This window comes from Notolepis coatsorum, assembly GCF_963971535.1.
Source record: "Notolepis coatsorum genome assembly, chromosome: 5".
Lineage (NCBI taxonomy): Eukaryota > Metazoa > Chordata > Actinopteri > Aulopiformes > Paralepididae > Notolepis > Notolepis coatsorum.
The window spans coordinates 187,898,036-187,914,614 of NC_140169.1; the positions used below are offsets into that span (position 1 = coordinate 187,898,036).

Sequence of the window (16,579 nt, forward strand, 5' to 3'; positions counted from 1 at the left end):
AATCATAGGCTACGTTCACACTGCAGGCGAAAGAAATCGGATTTTCTTTTTTTTGCTCACATGATAATGTGACTCAAGATCTGATTCTGTCCTGACGGTGTGAACAGCACAAATCACATGGAATCTGATCTTTTCAATTCTGATTTGGGCCACTTTCATATGTGGTTCTAAATCAGGTACAGGTCAGATTTTTTGCAATGTGACCTCAGTCTGAACAGTGTGACTTTCATGCAACTCTAGATTGACATTTGTCACATTATTTTTAAAGGCCATCTCTTATTGTTAATTTGCTAATGCTGGTCAGTTCAGAGTGTGACCAGTTCACACTGGAATCGGATATTGGGCCACATTAAAAAAGAATGTGAACAGCCATGCAAAAGAAATTGCTCACATCTGAGCAATACATCAGAATTGAGCACCAAGGCTTGCAGTGTGAACGTAGTCTTAGAGTGAACTAATAATAAGTTGCATCTGTGATGTTTGTATTAGCGTACTGACAATACTTGAACATTAGGGCCAGGCTGCATGTAAAATGTATTAAATTTTTTAACCAAGTACATAAGTATATAAAAAAAGAAGGGAAAAAATCATTGTTTTACTGAAATACAGTATGACATTGTCAGTCACACAGATGTCGCTTAAAAGAAAGCATTGCGTTGGTTCAGGCCACACGCAGTCATGTGTGTCAAACGGCTAGGTCAGAGATGCCTACCAAATCAAAGTTCTGCCTCCACCTGCATTAATCTACTCAATTAAACCAGCCTAGCATATAGACCCGAGAGCATACTGTATCATTCAATTACATGCTCTCTGGCTTATGTCTTGCAGAATTGACAGTATTGCACCAGAGCATTAGTCTCTTCTATTCTGAATGAACCCGTGGGGGGATGGGGGTTATTATGTCTTTCCAGCCAAATCTGTTGCATGCTTGCATTATGTACTGGGAGGATCTTAAGAGCAGAGCATATACCACCACAACTGTATAACCATTTGCCGTTGTAAATGGTTTAATATTTATGACGAGTGTTCTTGACTGAATGCTAGTTCTTGCAATCCTTTAAGGAGCATGATCATCATAAAGTGTCATAAATGAGCTAGAAAATGCTCATTACCCGGCAAAGTGCCAACCCGAGTACTCCCGAGAAGCCCGTAGTCCCTTCACGCAAGTACACTGGCAAATGGGATCATGACTTGGTATTCGGAGATCATTTACCACCAAAATCTGACACGTAATTATGGGGTGAAATAAAAGGTCCCTTCATACTGTGATGTACTGTGGCACACAGTGTGGCCTGTGAACTGCATCCTTTGAATTAAATTAGTGAAGCTCCTATTTACAATTTGCCAATCCAATATTCAGTCGGCTACATGGCAGCGTCCAGGCTTCCAGAGTCCCGCGTATAGGTCCATCAGTATCCTTTCCTTCCCCGGAACCTTGATCTCGTGTCCAGCTGCAGACAAGAGGAACACATCATATACTGGTTAGTTTATGCTCTTCAAATAGGCCGACAGTAGTCGACTGATCTTTCTAAAAATGCTAAATGATTGGAATTACAGACGGAGACGGATTACATCCTGCCACTGTCATTACATTCACATAATGTGAACGCGGATGGTGCACCTTACTACTGAAGTAACGTGGACATTTTACAGTATACTGGTACTCATGACAACTCGAGAGCTGAAAGAATCCAATGCCCGGGCTGAAACAGTATAGAGTGCACTGTGCAGTGGATTCCAATCCAAAGGGTCCTCTCTTAATCTCTTCACTTTAGTAGAATGTTCAGCAGTCTTAACTCTATCTAAAGTCATCTACAGTAAGTTAGCGACCACTGCAGTCCCTGTTGTCCGCTGTCAACACCACCATTCCCTCCCAGGTGTCGGGCTCCTCATTCACTTCCGTTCATTTAGGGTACCTAGTCTAAATATTATACTTCTATAGTATAAACAAACTACTGCTGTACAGATTTCAATAAAAGACAATTCTGAGTCACGTGGTCACAAAGGTACGTGTTTGTTTTGGCATTTGATGTGTGTTTACAGATTTATTATCTTTGAAAAATAAAAGCAGATCCAGTCAATTTGGGATGTATCCTGTGTGTCATTGGGATGTATCCTGTGTGTTGTAACTGTGTCATTGGGATGTACCCTGTGTGTTGTAACCGTGTCATTGGGATGTACCCTGTGTGTTGTAACCGTGTCATTGGGATGTACCCTGTGTGTTGTAACCGTGTCATTGGGATGTATCCTGTGTGTTGTAACCGTGTCATTGGGATGTACCCTGTGTGTTGTAACCGTGTCGTTGGGATGTACCCTGTGTCGTTGGGATGTACCCTGTGTGTTGTAACCGTGTCATTGGGATGTATCCTGTGTCGTTGGGATGTACCCTGTGTGTTGTAACCGTGTCATTGGGATGTATCCTGTGTCGTTGGGATGTACCCTGTGTGTTGTAACCGTGTCATTGGGATGTATCCTGTGTCGTTGGGATGTACCCTGTGTGTTGTAACCGTGTCATTGGGATGTATCCTGTGTCGTTGGGATGTACCCTGTGTGTTGTAACCGTGTCATTGGGATGTATCCTGTGTCGTTGGGCTGTACCCTGTGTGTTGTAACCGTGTCATTGGGATGTATCCTGTGTCGTTGGGCTGTACCCTGTGTGTTGTAACCGTGTCATTGGGATGTACCCTGTGTCGTTGGGATGTACCCTGTGTGTTGGGATGTATCCTGTGTGTTGTAACTGTGTCATTGGGATGTACCCTGTGTGTTGTACCGAAGCAGAGCAGCACTGTCCTCAAGTTGTTGCAGTCTCTTCTTTTCCTTTGACCTCTGAGGTCATGTGGGCCTAGTAGTGAAAAGCAGTGTTAGTTGACCTACCATCGACCTCTTGCACTCGAAGAATGAGGTCTGCAGGCCTTTACAGTGACCTTCCTTCAGACACTCACTGGGCAACTTCCCTTCCTGTAATGACAATTAAAAGTTAGGCACCCAATGGAGTAAACTCAGTGTGAATAACATGTTGATCTTTGGCATGGTGGTGGTTGATCATTTGGAGTGGTGAACCTGCCTCAAAATGGTAAGGAGGAAAGGTAACATGGGCAGTCATTTCAGCTACTATGTTACTTAACCCTTTGTTGTGTGGCAGTGAAAGGGTTAACACTTTCACAGCCACACTACAGAAGGTTAACCCTTTCACTACCCCACTACTACAGACCGTTAACCGTCTGTAGTGTGGTAGTGAAAGGGTTAACCTGTAGTGTGGCTGTGAAAGGGTTAAAGCTCCATCTACATTTATCAATTACAATTTTACCATTTAATTTTGATTTTGATATTCATACCCAATTTAAGTGTTTGAGCTGAAAATGAAGAGTAGGTAAAGCATAGTGTGATCAAACATCCCGGTTTGTGTGGTACGCAGTCCCACATTTTTTATATATGAATTCTTATTGTTTTTGGCCTCTTATTAGTCACCATCCTTGCACTAATGCATCGCAAGTAGTTAAGCATTACATCACGCGCAGGAGTGGTTTGTGAACAATAAACCATGCCTAGGGGTGGTCGTTAGACCCCCCTAAGCATGGTTTATTGTTCACAAATCACGACTGCAAGTGGTGTAATGCTTTTATACAACTGCCACATTCATCCAACCTTATTGCTATACAATAAACACACATTAATCGAAGATTTATTGAAAAAACCATCCGCCAGAAAAAGTAGTTCCCACAACAACAAAAAAGACAAGTTGCCTCCATGTGGAAGCAGCTCGGAAGTGCATCCAACCAACTAACACATCCAACTGTGTGTTATTGGAATGCTTGAGAGAAGTTGCCTCCATGTGGAAGCAGCTCGGAAGTGCATCCAACCAACTAACACATCCAACTGTGTGTTATTGGAATGATTGAGAGAAGTTGCCTCCATGTGGAAGCAGCTCGGAAGTGCATCCAACTGTGTGTTATTGGAATGATTGAGAGAAGTTGCCTCCATGTGGAAGCAGCTTGGAAGTGCATCCAACGGATCCAACAAACTAACACATCCAACTGTGTGTTATTGGAATGATTGATTGAACAGTTTATTACCAGATGCAGAATGGGTACAATACAGTACGGCTCAATACACACAATTGTTAAGGGGATGCAGACCTTAACTTCATTCTTAGATGCTTCTATAGAAAGTAGGTCAAACAAATTAAAAGGTTCTTTGCCCTATAGGGAAAAAAAAGTTTTCGCCCTATTTTTTTATTTATTTTTTTAAACCTACTTTAGAGGGCCTAAACTTAACCAGTTGGAAACCAGGCGTAGAGTAATAAAATTAGCAATCAACCAATTCAATAGGCCATGCTCACTTAAAACATCACAACACCCAGCTCTCTCTCAGTCTGACTCTCCTCCGCCGTTGCAGACAGGAGTGTGTGTGTGTGTGTGTATATGTGAGTGTGTGTGTGTGGGTGTGCCAGACAGTGTGAGAGTGAGCTCTGCAGTCAGGGGGAAGGAAGAATAAATTTAAAATAAAATTGCAAATAATCAATCAATCCACGATTTCTCTTTTGTTCTACAATGACTCATGACTCATCAATTACATCATCCAACATTGTTTAAAGAACTAAGACATTCGCCGTGACAGAATCGCTTTATATTTAGTCGTTATGACGCTATCAACATATCCATTTGTTAAAGATTATTGTCCGCCATCTTGTTTTCTCCGAAGAATCCGCACGGCGGAGTGATGTGATTCGGTTGTGGGCGGGTCCTGGGACCAGGAGCGTGGATTGTGACCTATACATACGTGTAAATGGACTGTTTCAGCCAATCAGAATCGAGAAATTTGCATGCCGTTGTATAATCTAGTCTACACACCACCAGCGTACAGATACACACTGCTGGCAAGAGCTGTGTTGCTGGCACACACGCTCCGAGAAGCCACTCTGGGATGTTGGTCCTGAGGGGTCCTGGGGTGGGAGTGGTGAGGAAATGTCTTTTGTGGCGTCTGTGATAATGTGGTTTTTATATTCTGTATTTATTATTATTTCTAATTGTCTTGTCGTTATTGTAATTATTATTGTTTAAGTACTGTCCTGTGATGTTGTTACTGTATTGTGTTACATGTAAAATTGAAAAATGGAAAATGTTATCACAAAAAAAAGAGAAGCCACTCTGCCTCATGAGTCATGACCAGTGCACGGATGGGAAAAGAAACATGCAGGGTGGAGCTTGTGGAAAGAGAGATTCAAGTCAAAGCAAAGTTCTCTTTGCCATGCCAAGACATTCATAAACATGCTCCTGATCAGAAGGCTCTACTAGAAGCAGCAAGGTCCAGCAAGAAATATAAATTCCAAACACTAAAGGCTTATACATACAAAGCACTCTCCATGGTGCTGAAACCTTCATCTCAGATTCCAGTAAAAACTATGAAGATGTAGTTATTATATTATTCTACAGTGTTACAACCATTTGGCCTTCTTGACATAGCCCATTGTTCCCTCTAGGCTACTTTGAATGTTTTTAAAGAGATGTTTCCCATTGGTTGCTGCAGTTTTAATTTGCATAACTTGAACTATGACCTCTGCCAGTGGGTCTTGGACTTCCTGACGGGCAGACCCCAGGTGGTGAGAGCAGGCAACTGCACCTCCTCATCCATCACCCTCAACATAGGGGCCCCCCAGGGCTGTGTTCTGAGTCCCCTCCTCTACTCCCTGTACACACACGACTGTGTGGCTCAGCGGAGTAGCAATACAATCATCAAATTTGCTGACGACACAGTGGTGGTGGGCCTGATCTCTGCCAACGACGAGAGGGCCTACCTGGAAGAGGTCAAGGTCCTGGCGGGATGGTGCCAGGAAAACAGCCTCTCCCTGAACGTCAGCAAAACAAAGGAGATGATTGTGGACTTCAGGAGGTCGGGGGTCAAGGACTACAGCCCACTCAGCATCGACGGGGCACCGGTTGAGAGTCAACAGCTTTAAGTAGGGATACCCCGTTTTTTGCCACCGATACCGATCACCGATCGTCGTGAGCCATATCGGCCGATACCGATCCGATACCGATCGTTTTTGATTAAAAAGAAATTAAAAATTATTTTATATAAATTTTTTTTTTTTTTAATAAAATATATATATTATATAATTAGACTTGTACTTGTATTATCTGCGAGACATCGCCACCACGCAACAAGTCAAAATGCTCGCTATCTGCAAACAGCTCCACTGTCTGTGTGTACTCTAGTAGCCCTAGCTCCAAAAAGGATTCTCCGGCGCTGCAGCGGGACCCTATTGCCTTGGTAACGTTATGCTTTGGTCATTTCACATTCAGCAAGCCCTCAGCTCGAATACGCATTCAATCAATGTTATAAGACATTGATATCAGGAGCTATCTGTAGCTACTGCTAGCCGGCTAGATGACGTTAAGACAACTATTTAGTTCAATCGGACATTTCGTTTTGAACCGTGAACTAACGTCAGCTAACGCAAGCTAACGCAAGCTAACGCAAGCTAACGGAGATATCAACATGGGCTACTAGACTTCCTGGGGCATTTGTTGATATCCGGAGCTATCAGTAGCTAGCCGGCTAAATACCGTTAGACAATGCCTACTAAAAGTGAATAGTTGACTGGGTAATTTTGTTTAAACAGTAACGATAGCTAGGTAGCTAACGTTAGCTCAGGTCGAATGCACTATCTAGACTCAGCAGAGGAGGTCCGCCTCCTCTGTGTTTACAAACTCTACACGGGTACGGGCGGGGCTAGGGAGGAGGAGCAGTTTGCAGGTCCTGTGCGTCTGAGACAAGCGAGTGAGATATCCACTTGATCAGTTTCCGCGATCGGCGAATATGACTAATTATCGGAATTCCCCGATCGCATATTTATACTGATTATCGGCCGATAACGATCGGTGGCCGATCGATCGGGGCATCCCTAGCTTTAAGTACCTCGGAGCCCACATATCCGAGGACTTGACATGGACCACACACATTGACAGTGTTGTGAAGAAGGCACGACAACGCCTCTACTTCCTCAGGCGCCTAAGGAAGTTCCAAGTCAGTCAGAAGATCCTTAAGAACTTCTACTCATGTACAATAGAGAGCATCCTGACTGGCAACATCACCTCCTGGTTTGGGAATAGCACTGCACAAGACCGAAGCAGACTACAAAGAGTGACACGTTCAGCCGAACGCACAATTGGAGGGGGGCTCCCCACCCTCCAGAACATTTACAACAAGCGTTGCAGGGGCAAGGCTAAGAGAATCATTAAGGACTCCAGTCACCCGAACAACTGCCTCTTTGAACTGCTGCGGTCAGGCAAGCGATACCGGAGTCTCAAGGCGAGCACAGAAAGACTCAGAAGAAGCTTCTATCCCTAGGCCATCAGGCTGCTAAACGAACAATGAACACTACACAACAACCATCAAACGCACATAGCACACACATCCACACGCACACACTCACTTTAAACAAACACTGTAGCACCCACTCCACACACTTTATAGCACACACTCACTTTAAACAAACACACTGTAGCACCCACTCCCCACACTTTATATTTATTGATGAAGGATTGCACTACAACTCGTACACCTTACTGTAAATTGTACCTAAATTGTACCTCATCCCATTTCTGCTTTGCACTATATAGTACTGTACATTAGTACACTGCATAGTATTGTATATTATATGGTAACTCAGTTACGTCTATTCTGCATCGAACATTGTACATACGTCTATACTGAACACTGTGACCTCATTTTCTACTTCTAAATTACATGCTATACTATGTTATTTGATACTATCTTGTCTAGCACAGTCTCTGGAGCGTAACAGTAAGAAGCATTTTGTATGAAAGTATTCTGTACTTCTGTATGACAACTATTAATGAAACTTGAAACATGTGTATATTATATGTATTTGACTGATGCAGGCTAACACTATGTGTAGGGCTAGTCCTGCTACTTGTGCCATTATCCCTCCAATTTAATACATTTGGATTTAGAATGTTAATACATTGTAAATAATTATATAAGTATTATAATTTAAAAAAAAATAACAATGTTGTCAAATGTATCATTGAATGAAAGATGCTGATATTTGTAGTGTTCTGGACAGGTGTAGTAGAATCAAGGAAGCCAGGTATATTCTATCTAGACATTTAACATTACTAATGTAAACAAACCTTTTAATAAAGCACAAGAAAACATGAAAAGGGATGTAACGTTACGTTGTCTGTCCTTCGATTACCCGTGAGGGAATTTAGGAATGACATGTCTGTCTACGTCAAATGTATATACTCTCTTTTCTGGACTCTTTTTGTATCACAAACAGTACTGTATTTGCAAATCTGGTATGTCATAGACTCATAAATATATAGATGTAGCAGTACTGTCTATCTGTATGTCGTGTATGTCACTATGAATTGAAAATGGGGGACCCTGATGTAAACAAGACGAAAGACTTTCTCTGGTCTGCATCCCCTTAACAATTATGTGTATTGAGCTGTACTGTGTACTGTACCCATTCTGCAATCTGTTAATAAAGTGTTCAATCAATCAATCAATCCTGTGTTGACCTTTGGTGGTGTTGCTAACGTTCCTCGTTTGATTGATTATATTTACAAGATTGCTGTGTGACATGATGTGATATAATTACAATCTAGAAGACAACAGACGGCGTTTACAGCGCGACAGACTAAATCTATTGTACAAACAAAGACCGTGTCCCCTGTCAGTCTGTCACTGCTGAAGTGGGATCATACCTTTAGGACGCAGTCGTTCTGGAGGAGACATGCCTTGAAGTCCTCTCGGACACCCGCACAGGCGCTGGAATCTTCCTCTTTATCTTCGTAGTATTTCGGCATTGTGACGAGTTTACACGTGTTGCAGGTTTACTTCTAGAGACATGAACGTATACTGTAGTAACTAAATACAAGAAGTGTGCAGCTAGTCAACAGTGCTAGGGTAACTGTACAAGCAAGCAGCCATTTCTTTTAAATAAAATGCATGATGGGATTACGGAAGTACTTCAAATGAGTGCAATGCATGCCGGGACTTGTAGTTTTTGTCCACGTCTGGTGATCAATGAGAATGTGTTCTTCTCCGCATGCGGACATTTGTGTGTAATTTGATAGCTATACACTTGATAGTAATCTGTGAATGACTTACTATCATATTATATAATAAATAAACACAAGAGGATAAGAAACGAGTAGCTCGGCTTTTTGACATTTTATATATCAATACTACCACTAGATGGCACTACAAGCGTACCAGTCATCAAATAAACATGTCTTTCTTACCCTCTTGTAGTTTTAAATTGATACGTGTAAAGCTGATGAATGTGGTGAATGAGGAATACCCCAGCAGTGACTCAAGTGATACCATGAACAAAAACCAAGGAATGGACATGGTTTGTATCAACAAGTTCCATTTATTTCAAAGATGTCCATGAAAATCCATGACAAAATCATCAGAGGCAGACACACACGTACTTGATGAAGGCACATGAATTGATGGGGGTGAAGGGTTTAACAGGCAAGGGCAGAGTTTGGCTTATTTTCGTCTCTTTTGCCACATGTATCTTTAATCCACGCCTACAGTAGAGGGTCTCGAGGAGCCCGTTACAACCATGCACAGTTTCTGGCTGCATACAGTATCTGGAGACATGTATGAGAGTATGAAAATAACTAGAAGCCAATCTATTAAGTTGTACCAAAATGTTTTGTTTCTCATTCCAAAGAACCTGCTACATCCTAAAATGGATTCCTCTCCTCTTCCTGTACAGAAACGAAAAACTGGCCAAGGAGAGAGAAGGGAGCCTGTTGAGATGCAGCAGGATGAGTCCGTGGGGTGGTTTGGTCAGGGGCTGGAGGGGCCTGCTAGAACCAATAGATGCTTTTCATTTAAAAACTAGAGCTAATATTGAAACATCTATGGACAGGCACAACTCTTGGAAGAAAATCAACTCGCTTATGAAACAACATGCCAGTTTCACACCAACTCCTTCCTCTTAGCAAGAAGACACTTCCCCCGCTGCCCCTGTTCAAACCACTCACGTGACAATGACCTTTAATAAAAAACTGTATGACAAACATGTTTTATGTAAAACAGTTTGATTTAACCATGAAGTGAGGCATCAATGAGCGTGTGTGATATATGGACAATGCTAATTGCTTTTCTATATATTTACAATCAGAGAGGGTACTATTTATTTGACCGCATGGTCGAAATCTGTCAACCTACAAACACCAGCTCTCTGCAATGAAATGGCACATGTAAAAAAAAAAAAAAAAAAAGGGCAGGAGAAAAAAAAGACAGTAGTCAAAATGTCCTCTCAAATCACAACAGGAACTCTGACTGGACCAAATAATTCAGCTCATGATTAAAAAAACAAAAAAAACAACAACCTTCGACCGAGATGGAAAATATGGAACACATGATAAAAACAAGGGAGAGGTCAGTGCAAACCACGGCACTTCAGTTGGTTATTTGATACACAGAAACGGTCCCGTTTCTTGACAGAAATCGAAACACCTCTTAAGTGTATTGTGATGTCCTTGCTGAATTACTACATCCCCCAAACGGAACGCGCTAAACGTTTATAATCTGTATGGTCGCCGATTAGCGCTACACCCGGTTGATGGGGGTGAGGGCCAGCGAGGGAGGGAACTGACTGGACTAATGCTGCTGAGGCAATAGACCCTGGGGTGTGTAAGGCACATTTTCTACAATTTTGAGAAAGACAGATCCAGCATTCCTTCAACGAGCGGTATCTGTGGGTTTGTTTAAAAAAAAAAAAAAAAACTCTTAGCGGCTTAGCGCTAGCATTTTCTAAATGATCGCTTTGGTTTCCATGTTTGGCAGGAAGCCATTACGTAACTAGTACAGCAGTTAAAACTGAGCTACCTCAAAATCAGAAGACAAAACACCACCGACCTGCTGAGAAAATTTGTTTTGGACACAAAACCTTTTTAAAATTAAAATAAAAAAGCACAAACAAAACATAGACTGTAGTCTACTGTAGACTGTAGCATAAACATCTTTCCATAGAATAAAAAATATATCTTATTTTTTTTACCTCTTGTACAAATTAAAAGATTTATTTCAAATAAATTAAGTCACCTTCATAGATCGTCATAGTAGAATAATATATCAATATATCCCTTCAGGTGAACAACGCCAAGGCAATGTCTGATTGGTTTACCATACATGGACTCTGAGGTCATACACTTAACACCCTGTCAGACAGGAAGTAAGATAGATATGGTTTCCTTCCATCTACAGTAGAATATTCTTCATGGATTGGGTCAATTTCACATTACCACCTATTGTCTGGTTGGGATTTGGGAACACTAGGTTAATCCTGGAACTGTGTTTACGGGCAACATGGGTATCCTTCATGGGCTAGTTTTGACAATGCCCTACGAGTGAGGAGCAGTGTTTATTTATCAATATTGGCCCTGTAGAAAAAGCAACTGGCCCGACAACTTTCCTCATCAACACAGGGCTTCGCTGTGGCCGCCAGATACAGTGCAATGTCCCAGCTTCACCAGAGGTGGCGGCATAGAGCAACAGAGAGGAGATCAGGCAGCATGTACACCACTGGTAGCCCAGTGGCTCTCCTCAGCTAACATGATTCATCTCCATCCACATACGTCTTTTGATTGTGTCCAAAGCTGCTGAGTAGCACAAACAGTCCCTTCAAGAGTCTGAGCGAAGAACAGTTATCTTCACAACACTCTGCTGCTGCTCCTTGTACAGTAGTATTCACACTAATGAATTGAGAGCACGAGAGAGAGAGAGAGAGCTAATAGAGACAGGAGCTAATAGACAGAAGAGAAGTAAGTATGAAGTATGAATGGGATAGACAGCACAGAGAGAGAGAGAGAGAGAGAGAGAGAGAGAGAGAGAGAGAGAGAGAAAGAGATAGCAAGCATTCATCAGACACGCTCATAAGAGCTGTTCTGGTGGGCTCTGATGATGTCACTGCTGGTTGCTAGGCGCCAGAGGGCCTGCTTTAGCAGTCTAGGAGATCCAGGGGCCGTGATTGATGTGGCCCCCCCACAGTCAGTTAGCCCGCTATCCTCTTTATATGGATCTGCAGGGAGAGAGAGAGAGAGAGAGAGAGAGAGAGAGAGAGAGAGAGAGAGAGAGAGAGAGAGAGAGAGAGGAGCAGCGCACGCATTACTGTACAGAGCCAGGAAGAGAACACAAGAGCATGCGATTGGACAGGAGAGGACAGGCGCAGGGGTTGTGATTGGCTTACTTCACTGAGGATGGCCCACACGGCAGAGTCCTTGAGGACAGAGAGGCGTAGTGCCAGTACAGGGTTGAAGCCGGGGTCCACCACCCCTTCCGCCACGCCCTTCTCAAACTGACCTGCAAGACAACACACTGTGTACTGGGGCTGCACGATACACCCATACTAGAAAAGTATCGCGATACCAAACCATTAAAAAGCGGTCCAATACTCCATTTAATTAGCGTCAATACTTTTAGAATAATAGCCTGATGCCGTATCTTCTATGAGTTGAGTGGATACATGACCGGAGCAGTGTGAGTGTGTGTGTGTGTGTGTGAGTCACTTCCGCTGAACGCCAATGTTGTTTTAAAAAAAAAGAAAAAAAAAAAAAAACACCCGTCGTAACTGCCGTTGTTAATGTAGTGATGTGCAAGATGATTTTTGTGTGTGTGTGTGTGTGAGAGAGGGAACACTTTGCGTAGTGGGCGTGTCAACAGTGTCAGCTGAGCACACACCAAAGCAGTTTTCCATATGATTCTGTCTAAAGCCAGACGAGCGTTACACTCTCATTTGCAGCTAAAATAGCTAATCGAAAAAATTATTTAGCAGCACATCATGCGAGTAAAGATTATATCCTACAAGCTGACAGTTCGGTGACCTAAACTAACGTTAGCTGCTAATGTCAACCAAGCTGGTACACACAGTTCCAATCCTGGAGCTGCTCAGTGTAGTCAATCTCTCTGTAATATTACATTCCTTTACTTTTCCTGGTATTTTAGTTTTTTGCCATGGTATAGTTTTAGAACCGGTATTGTGATACTTAGGGTGGTATCGGTATCAAAGTCAAAATGTTGGTAGCATGACAACACTACTGTGTATGTACAGCAGCACACTGATGCCAAATTGACACTCCAGACGTCAAAGCGTTTCCGGTATGGGCTGCGGGCCGAGGAACCTACATGCTAAAGCCTACATGCACGTCTCCCAAAATGTAACCGCACATCGGGCAAAGCAGCACCACAAGCCATGTGATTGGCCCTTGAGCACAGATCACGTGCATTTCCACTATTACCTTGCGCCCGTGCGGATGAAGGATTAGCACATATAAAGACTGGAACCACCGTGGCTAAAGAACCGACGTGGGAAACGAATAAGAAGTGGGGAAACTAGCTAAGACGGTAACATCCAAAAAGAAAGATAGAAACTTACTATAAATGTATGTTAGAGAGAGTAGTGGATTCAGAAGGAAGGTGGAGCAACGGTTGTAAACGTGAAAGGAGGCAGCCTGACTGAATGGTTGTGATCGGGAACATTTTTGACAAGGTGTTTGTACACATTGCATATCATTCTCAGGAAGGACCAGTGAGAGCGTGTAATTTGACCATGCTGTCCCGAGTGTGTATACGAGCTCTGTGTGTGTGTATGTGTGTATGCGTGTATGTGTGTATGCGTGTGTGCGTGTACAGCTGTAATATCAGACTGGCTGGTCCACTCACCGATTCTATAAAACCGGTCTTCAGTTCGCTTGTACTTCTCTTTGGTCTGAAGTCCAGTTCCCTAACAGACACAAACACAGAGAAGGTACATATATGAAATGGAAAACACACTGATGAATTATAATGCAAGTCACACAGACAGCTGCTAACAGCGGAGTCTATGCTAAACACATGTTACACACATGTGTGTATCAGAAGGTCCCGCCTCGGGCAGTGGAACCAATTACAACCGGTCATGCTCCTGATCCTGCCAATAGCCATATCGATGTGCGAGACACATATTATGAGTGACAGATCAATATCCAGTACAAAATAACAATTTTGTGCATTGCAAATGGGTGAGATGTGTGTGTGGAGGTGCTAATCTTAGAAGTAGGCTATGCCTTTGACCTGTACATGGACCAGGCTTTCCAGGACAAGTATATCAAATACCAACCATTGCTCGATGTGATAACCAGCTTTGGGTACAAGTGTAGATTTAGTATACTCATATTCTGAAGTCTTGGCCATGTATATAAATGCACCATGAGTGGTCTGAGAATTGCTGCAATGTCAAAGAAAAAAGCCAAACAAATTGCCTCAGCTATTATTGGCAGCTTAGCCGTGTGGAGAAGGAGGTGCTATGTGTGTACCCTTAGGTGTTCAGTGCTGCTTGGCCCTGATATATTTGATTCCCCGTTTATGTAATATAATTTGTGGAACCAAATAAAGTATTCAAATGGGACTCACGGAGATGGGGGGAACCTCCACAGTAGTGTGTGTGTGTACTCACGGAGAAGGGCAGAACCTCCACAGTAGTGTGTGTGTGTGTGTGTGTGACTCACGGAGAAGGGCAGAACCTCCACAGTAGTGTGTGTGTGTGTGTGTGTGCGTGTGCATGTACTCACGGAGAAGGGCAGAACCTCCACAGTAGTGTGTGTGTGTGTGTGTGTGTGTGTGTGTGTGTGTGTGTGTGTGTGTGTGTGTGTGTGTGCTCACGGAGAAGGGCAGAACCTCCACAGTAGTGTGTGTGTGTGTGTGTGTGCGTGTGCATGTACTCACGGAGAAGGGCAGAACCTCCACAGTAGTGTGTGTGTGTGTGTGTGTGTGTGTGTGTGTGTGTGTGTGTGTGTGTGTGTGTGTGTGTGTGTGTGTGTGTGTGTGTGTGTGTGTACTCACGGAGAAGGGCAGAACCTCCACAGTAGTGTTCTCTATCCGGTCCCCAGGGTGCTCTTGATTTCCACTGCGGAACAGGAACCTGCCAATCAAATCACACCTTCATTCATGTGCACGTCCCCAGGATATGGCATGAACATGCATTCTCAAACAATGAACGGACACCAACAGCCATATACTGTATATAATGTATGAGGATTACAGTGCATCCCATTAAGGATACACCAATACTTGCTGCTTTGCTCGCTTCATATCACAGCCGGGCAAATTAACTTAGACGGAAATTAACTTTAGATCTCCCGGGCGACGGTATGTCATGTGATTTAATTGTACTTACTCAGAAGCATTTGATATGAACCTAAACATAAAATCTGGGCCACTTATTTGTCAAACACTTATTACCCCAAAGTTGTTGAAATGGTCCAACTTCTCAAAATGTCAATGGAGAATGAGATGTCTGTTTAGCGGGCACTGCCATGATGAGTCAAATGTGAGTTGGAGAGTGAAAATAACACATTTTACGTTCTAATCAAGATGTCAGCCCCCAGTAAATAGACATCTCCATTTAAATGTTTTGATGTTTTATATAAATATATCTAATATGCTTCTGAGTAAATACAATACAATTTCATGACGTCCTGTCACCCGGGAGATCTGCCCGGCTGTGATATAAAGCAAGATATCTCGAGTTTGTCGTTATTTCTTTTATTAGATATTGTTATCCATTTCAGGCACACGGACCTCCGGGTTACCATAGGCCCTATGCCGGCATAGGGAATCATTCTGAGATCGCCAGAGTGCAATACCGGCCGCATCCTGCTAGATGGCAGTATCGCCCACCCTTTGAAACCCTCCTTCACACCGGGTGTTACACTTAAATCCCTCCGGGCGCCATATTTTGGGTCAGGCGAGTCTAGCGGTTCACCCGATCACATTGAAACGCGTCCAATGACCCTCCATGCATGTGTGTGCCGGATTATGTCGAGGACACGATGGACACCAATACTGGAAATCGCGATCAGACAATTGGAATATTCTTTTTGGAATACCCCCGATCACAGGTAAGGACTATCTGACGTTAATTCCAGCTTGATCGTACAATGTTTTCATATCGATCCAGCTGATCAGCGTGTGTGGTGTTCAAAACAAATGCCGTTACTGGCCATCAAAGCATAAAAAACTACCCCCCCCCCCCCCCCTTCATGCATTCATGATGAAACATAATACCTATTATATAGATAGTAGCGTGTCCAGGCAAGAAACGCCAACGCTCATAGCAGAATTCACGTAGCGCCCTATAACTAAACTTTTCAGGAATGATCCCGGATCACTCCTAAACTATACAATATTCACCACAGGATAACGCGCAAATGTATATATGAGAAAATGATCTCCTTTTTGCATGTTCGATGGAAGAAAGTCACTGTCAAATGACCATAGTGTTGTCTCCATAGCTATAATATAGAATATAGATATACAGTAGCTCTCCAAACATAGTGACGTACAGTGAAAATATGCTATGGAAACCTGGCGCGTTAGCTACAAGGATAAGGCTAATGGCCGGCACCCAATGTGTTAAGTATTGGCCAAAATCGACTACAGATCCGACCCATTTCTTTTACTGAACTGTATATAGTCTCTTAACCTATTAGTTTGAGGTTACAAGACTTGTTTGAAAGAAAACACCTTTCCCCCCAATTATATAGCTCTG

The 16,579-nt window shown here is 43.0% G+C and overlaps 2 protein-coding genes across 2 annotated transcripts in view; both read right to left on the reverse strand.

Annotated features, from left to right (window-relative positions):
- Nucleotides 1–47: 47 nt before the first annotated feature.
- On the reverse strand, nucleotides 48–8,952 carry coa5 (cytochrome C oxidase assembly factor 5). Its single transcript, XM_084314582.1, has 3 exons — nucleotides 8,736–8,952; nucleotides 2,875–2,958; nucleotides 48–1,451 (listed from the first exon to the last, which is right to left on the reverse strand). Exons 1-3 carry the CDS (start codon nucleotides 8,835–8,837, stop codon nucleotides 1,410–1,412), a joined length of 228 nt encoding a protein of 75 aa, XP_084170708.1. The 5' UTR covers nucleotides 8,838–8,952; the 3' UTR covers nucleotides 48–1,409.
- A 1,061-nt stretch (nucleotides 8,953–10,013) lies between these two features.
- mgat4a (alpha-1,3-mannosyl-glycoprotein 4-beta-N-acetylglucosaminyltransferase A) overlaps nucleotides 10,014–16,579 on the reverse strand; it is a 123,570-nt gene continuing 117,004 nt past the window's right edge. Inside the window, exons 13-16 of the mRNA XM_084315020.1 lie at nucleotides 14,872–14,950; nucleotides 13,714–13,774; nucleotides 12,242–12,354; nucleotides 10,014–12,073 (exon numbers count right to left, since the gene is read on the reverse strand). Of these exons, the coding sequence (XP_084171146.1) occupies nucleotides 12,047–12,073; nucleotides 12,242–12,354; nucleotides 13,714–13,774; nucleotides 14,872–14,950 (280 nt within the window). The 3' untranslated portion in view covers nucleotides 10,014–12,046. The remainder of the gene's footprint in view (nucleotides 12,074–12,241; nucleotides 12,355–13,713; nucleotides 13,775–14,871; nucleotides 14,951–16,579) is intronic.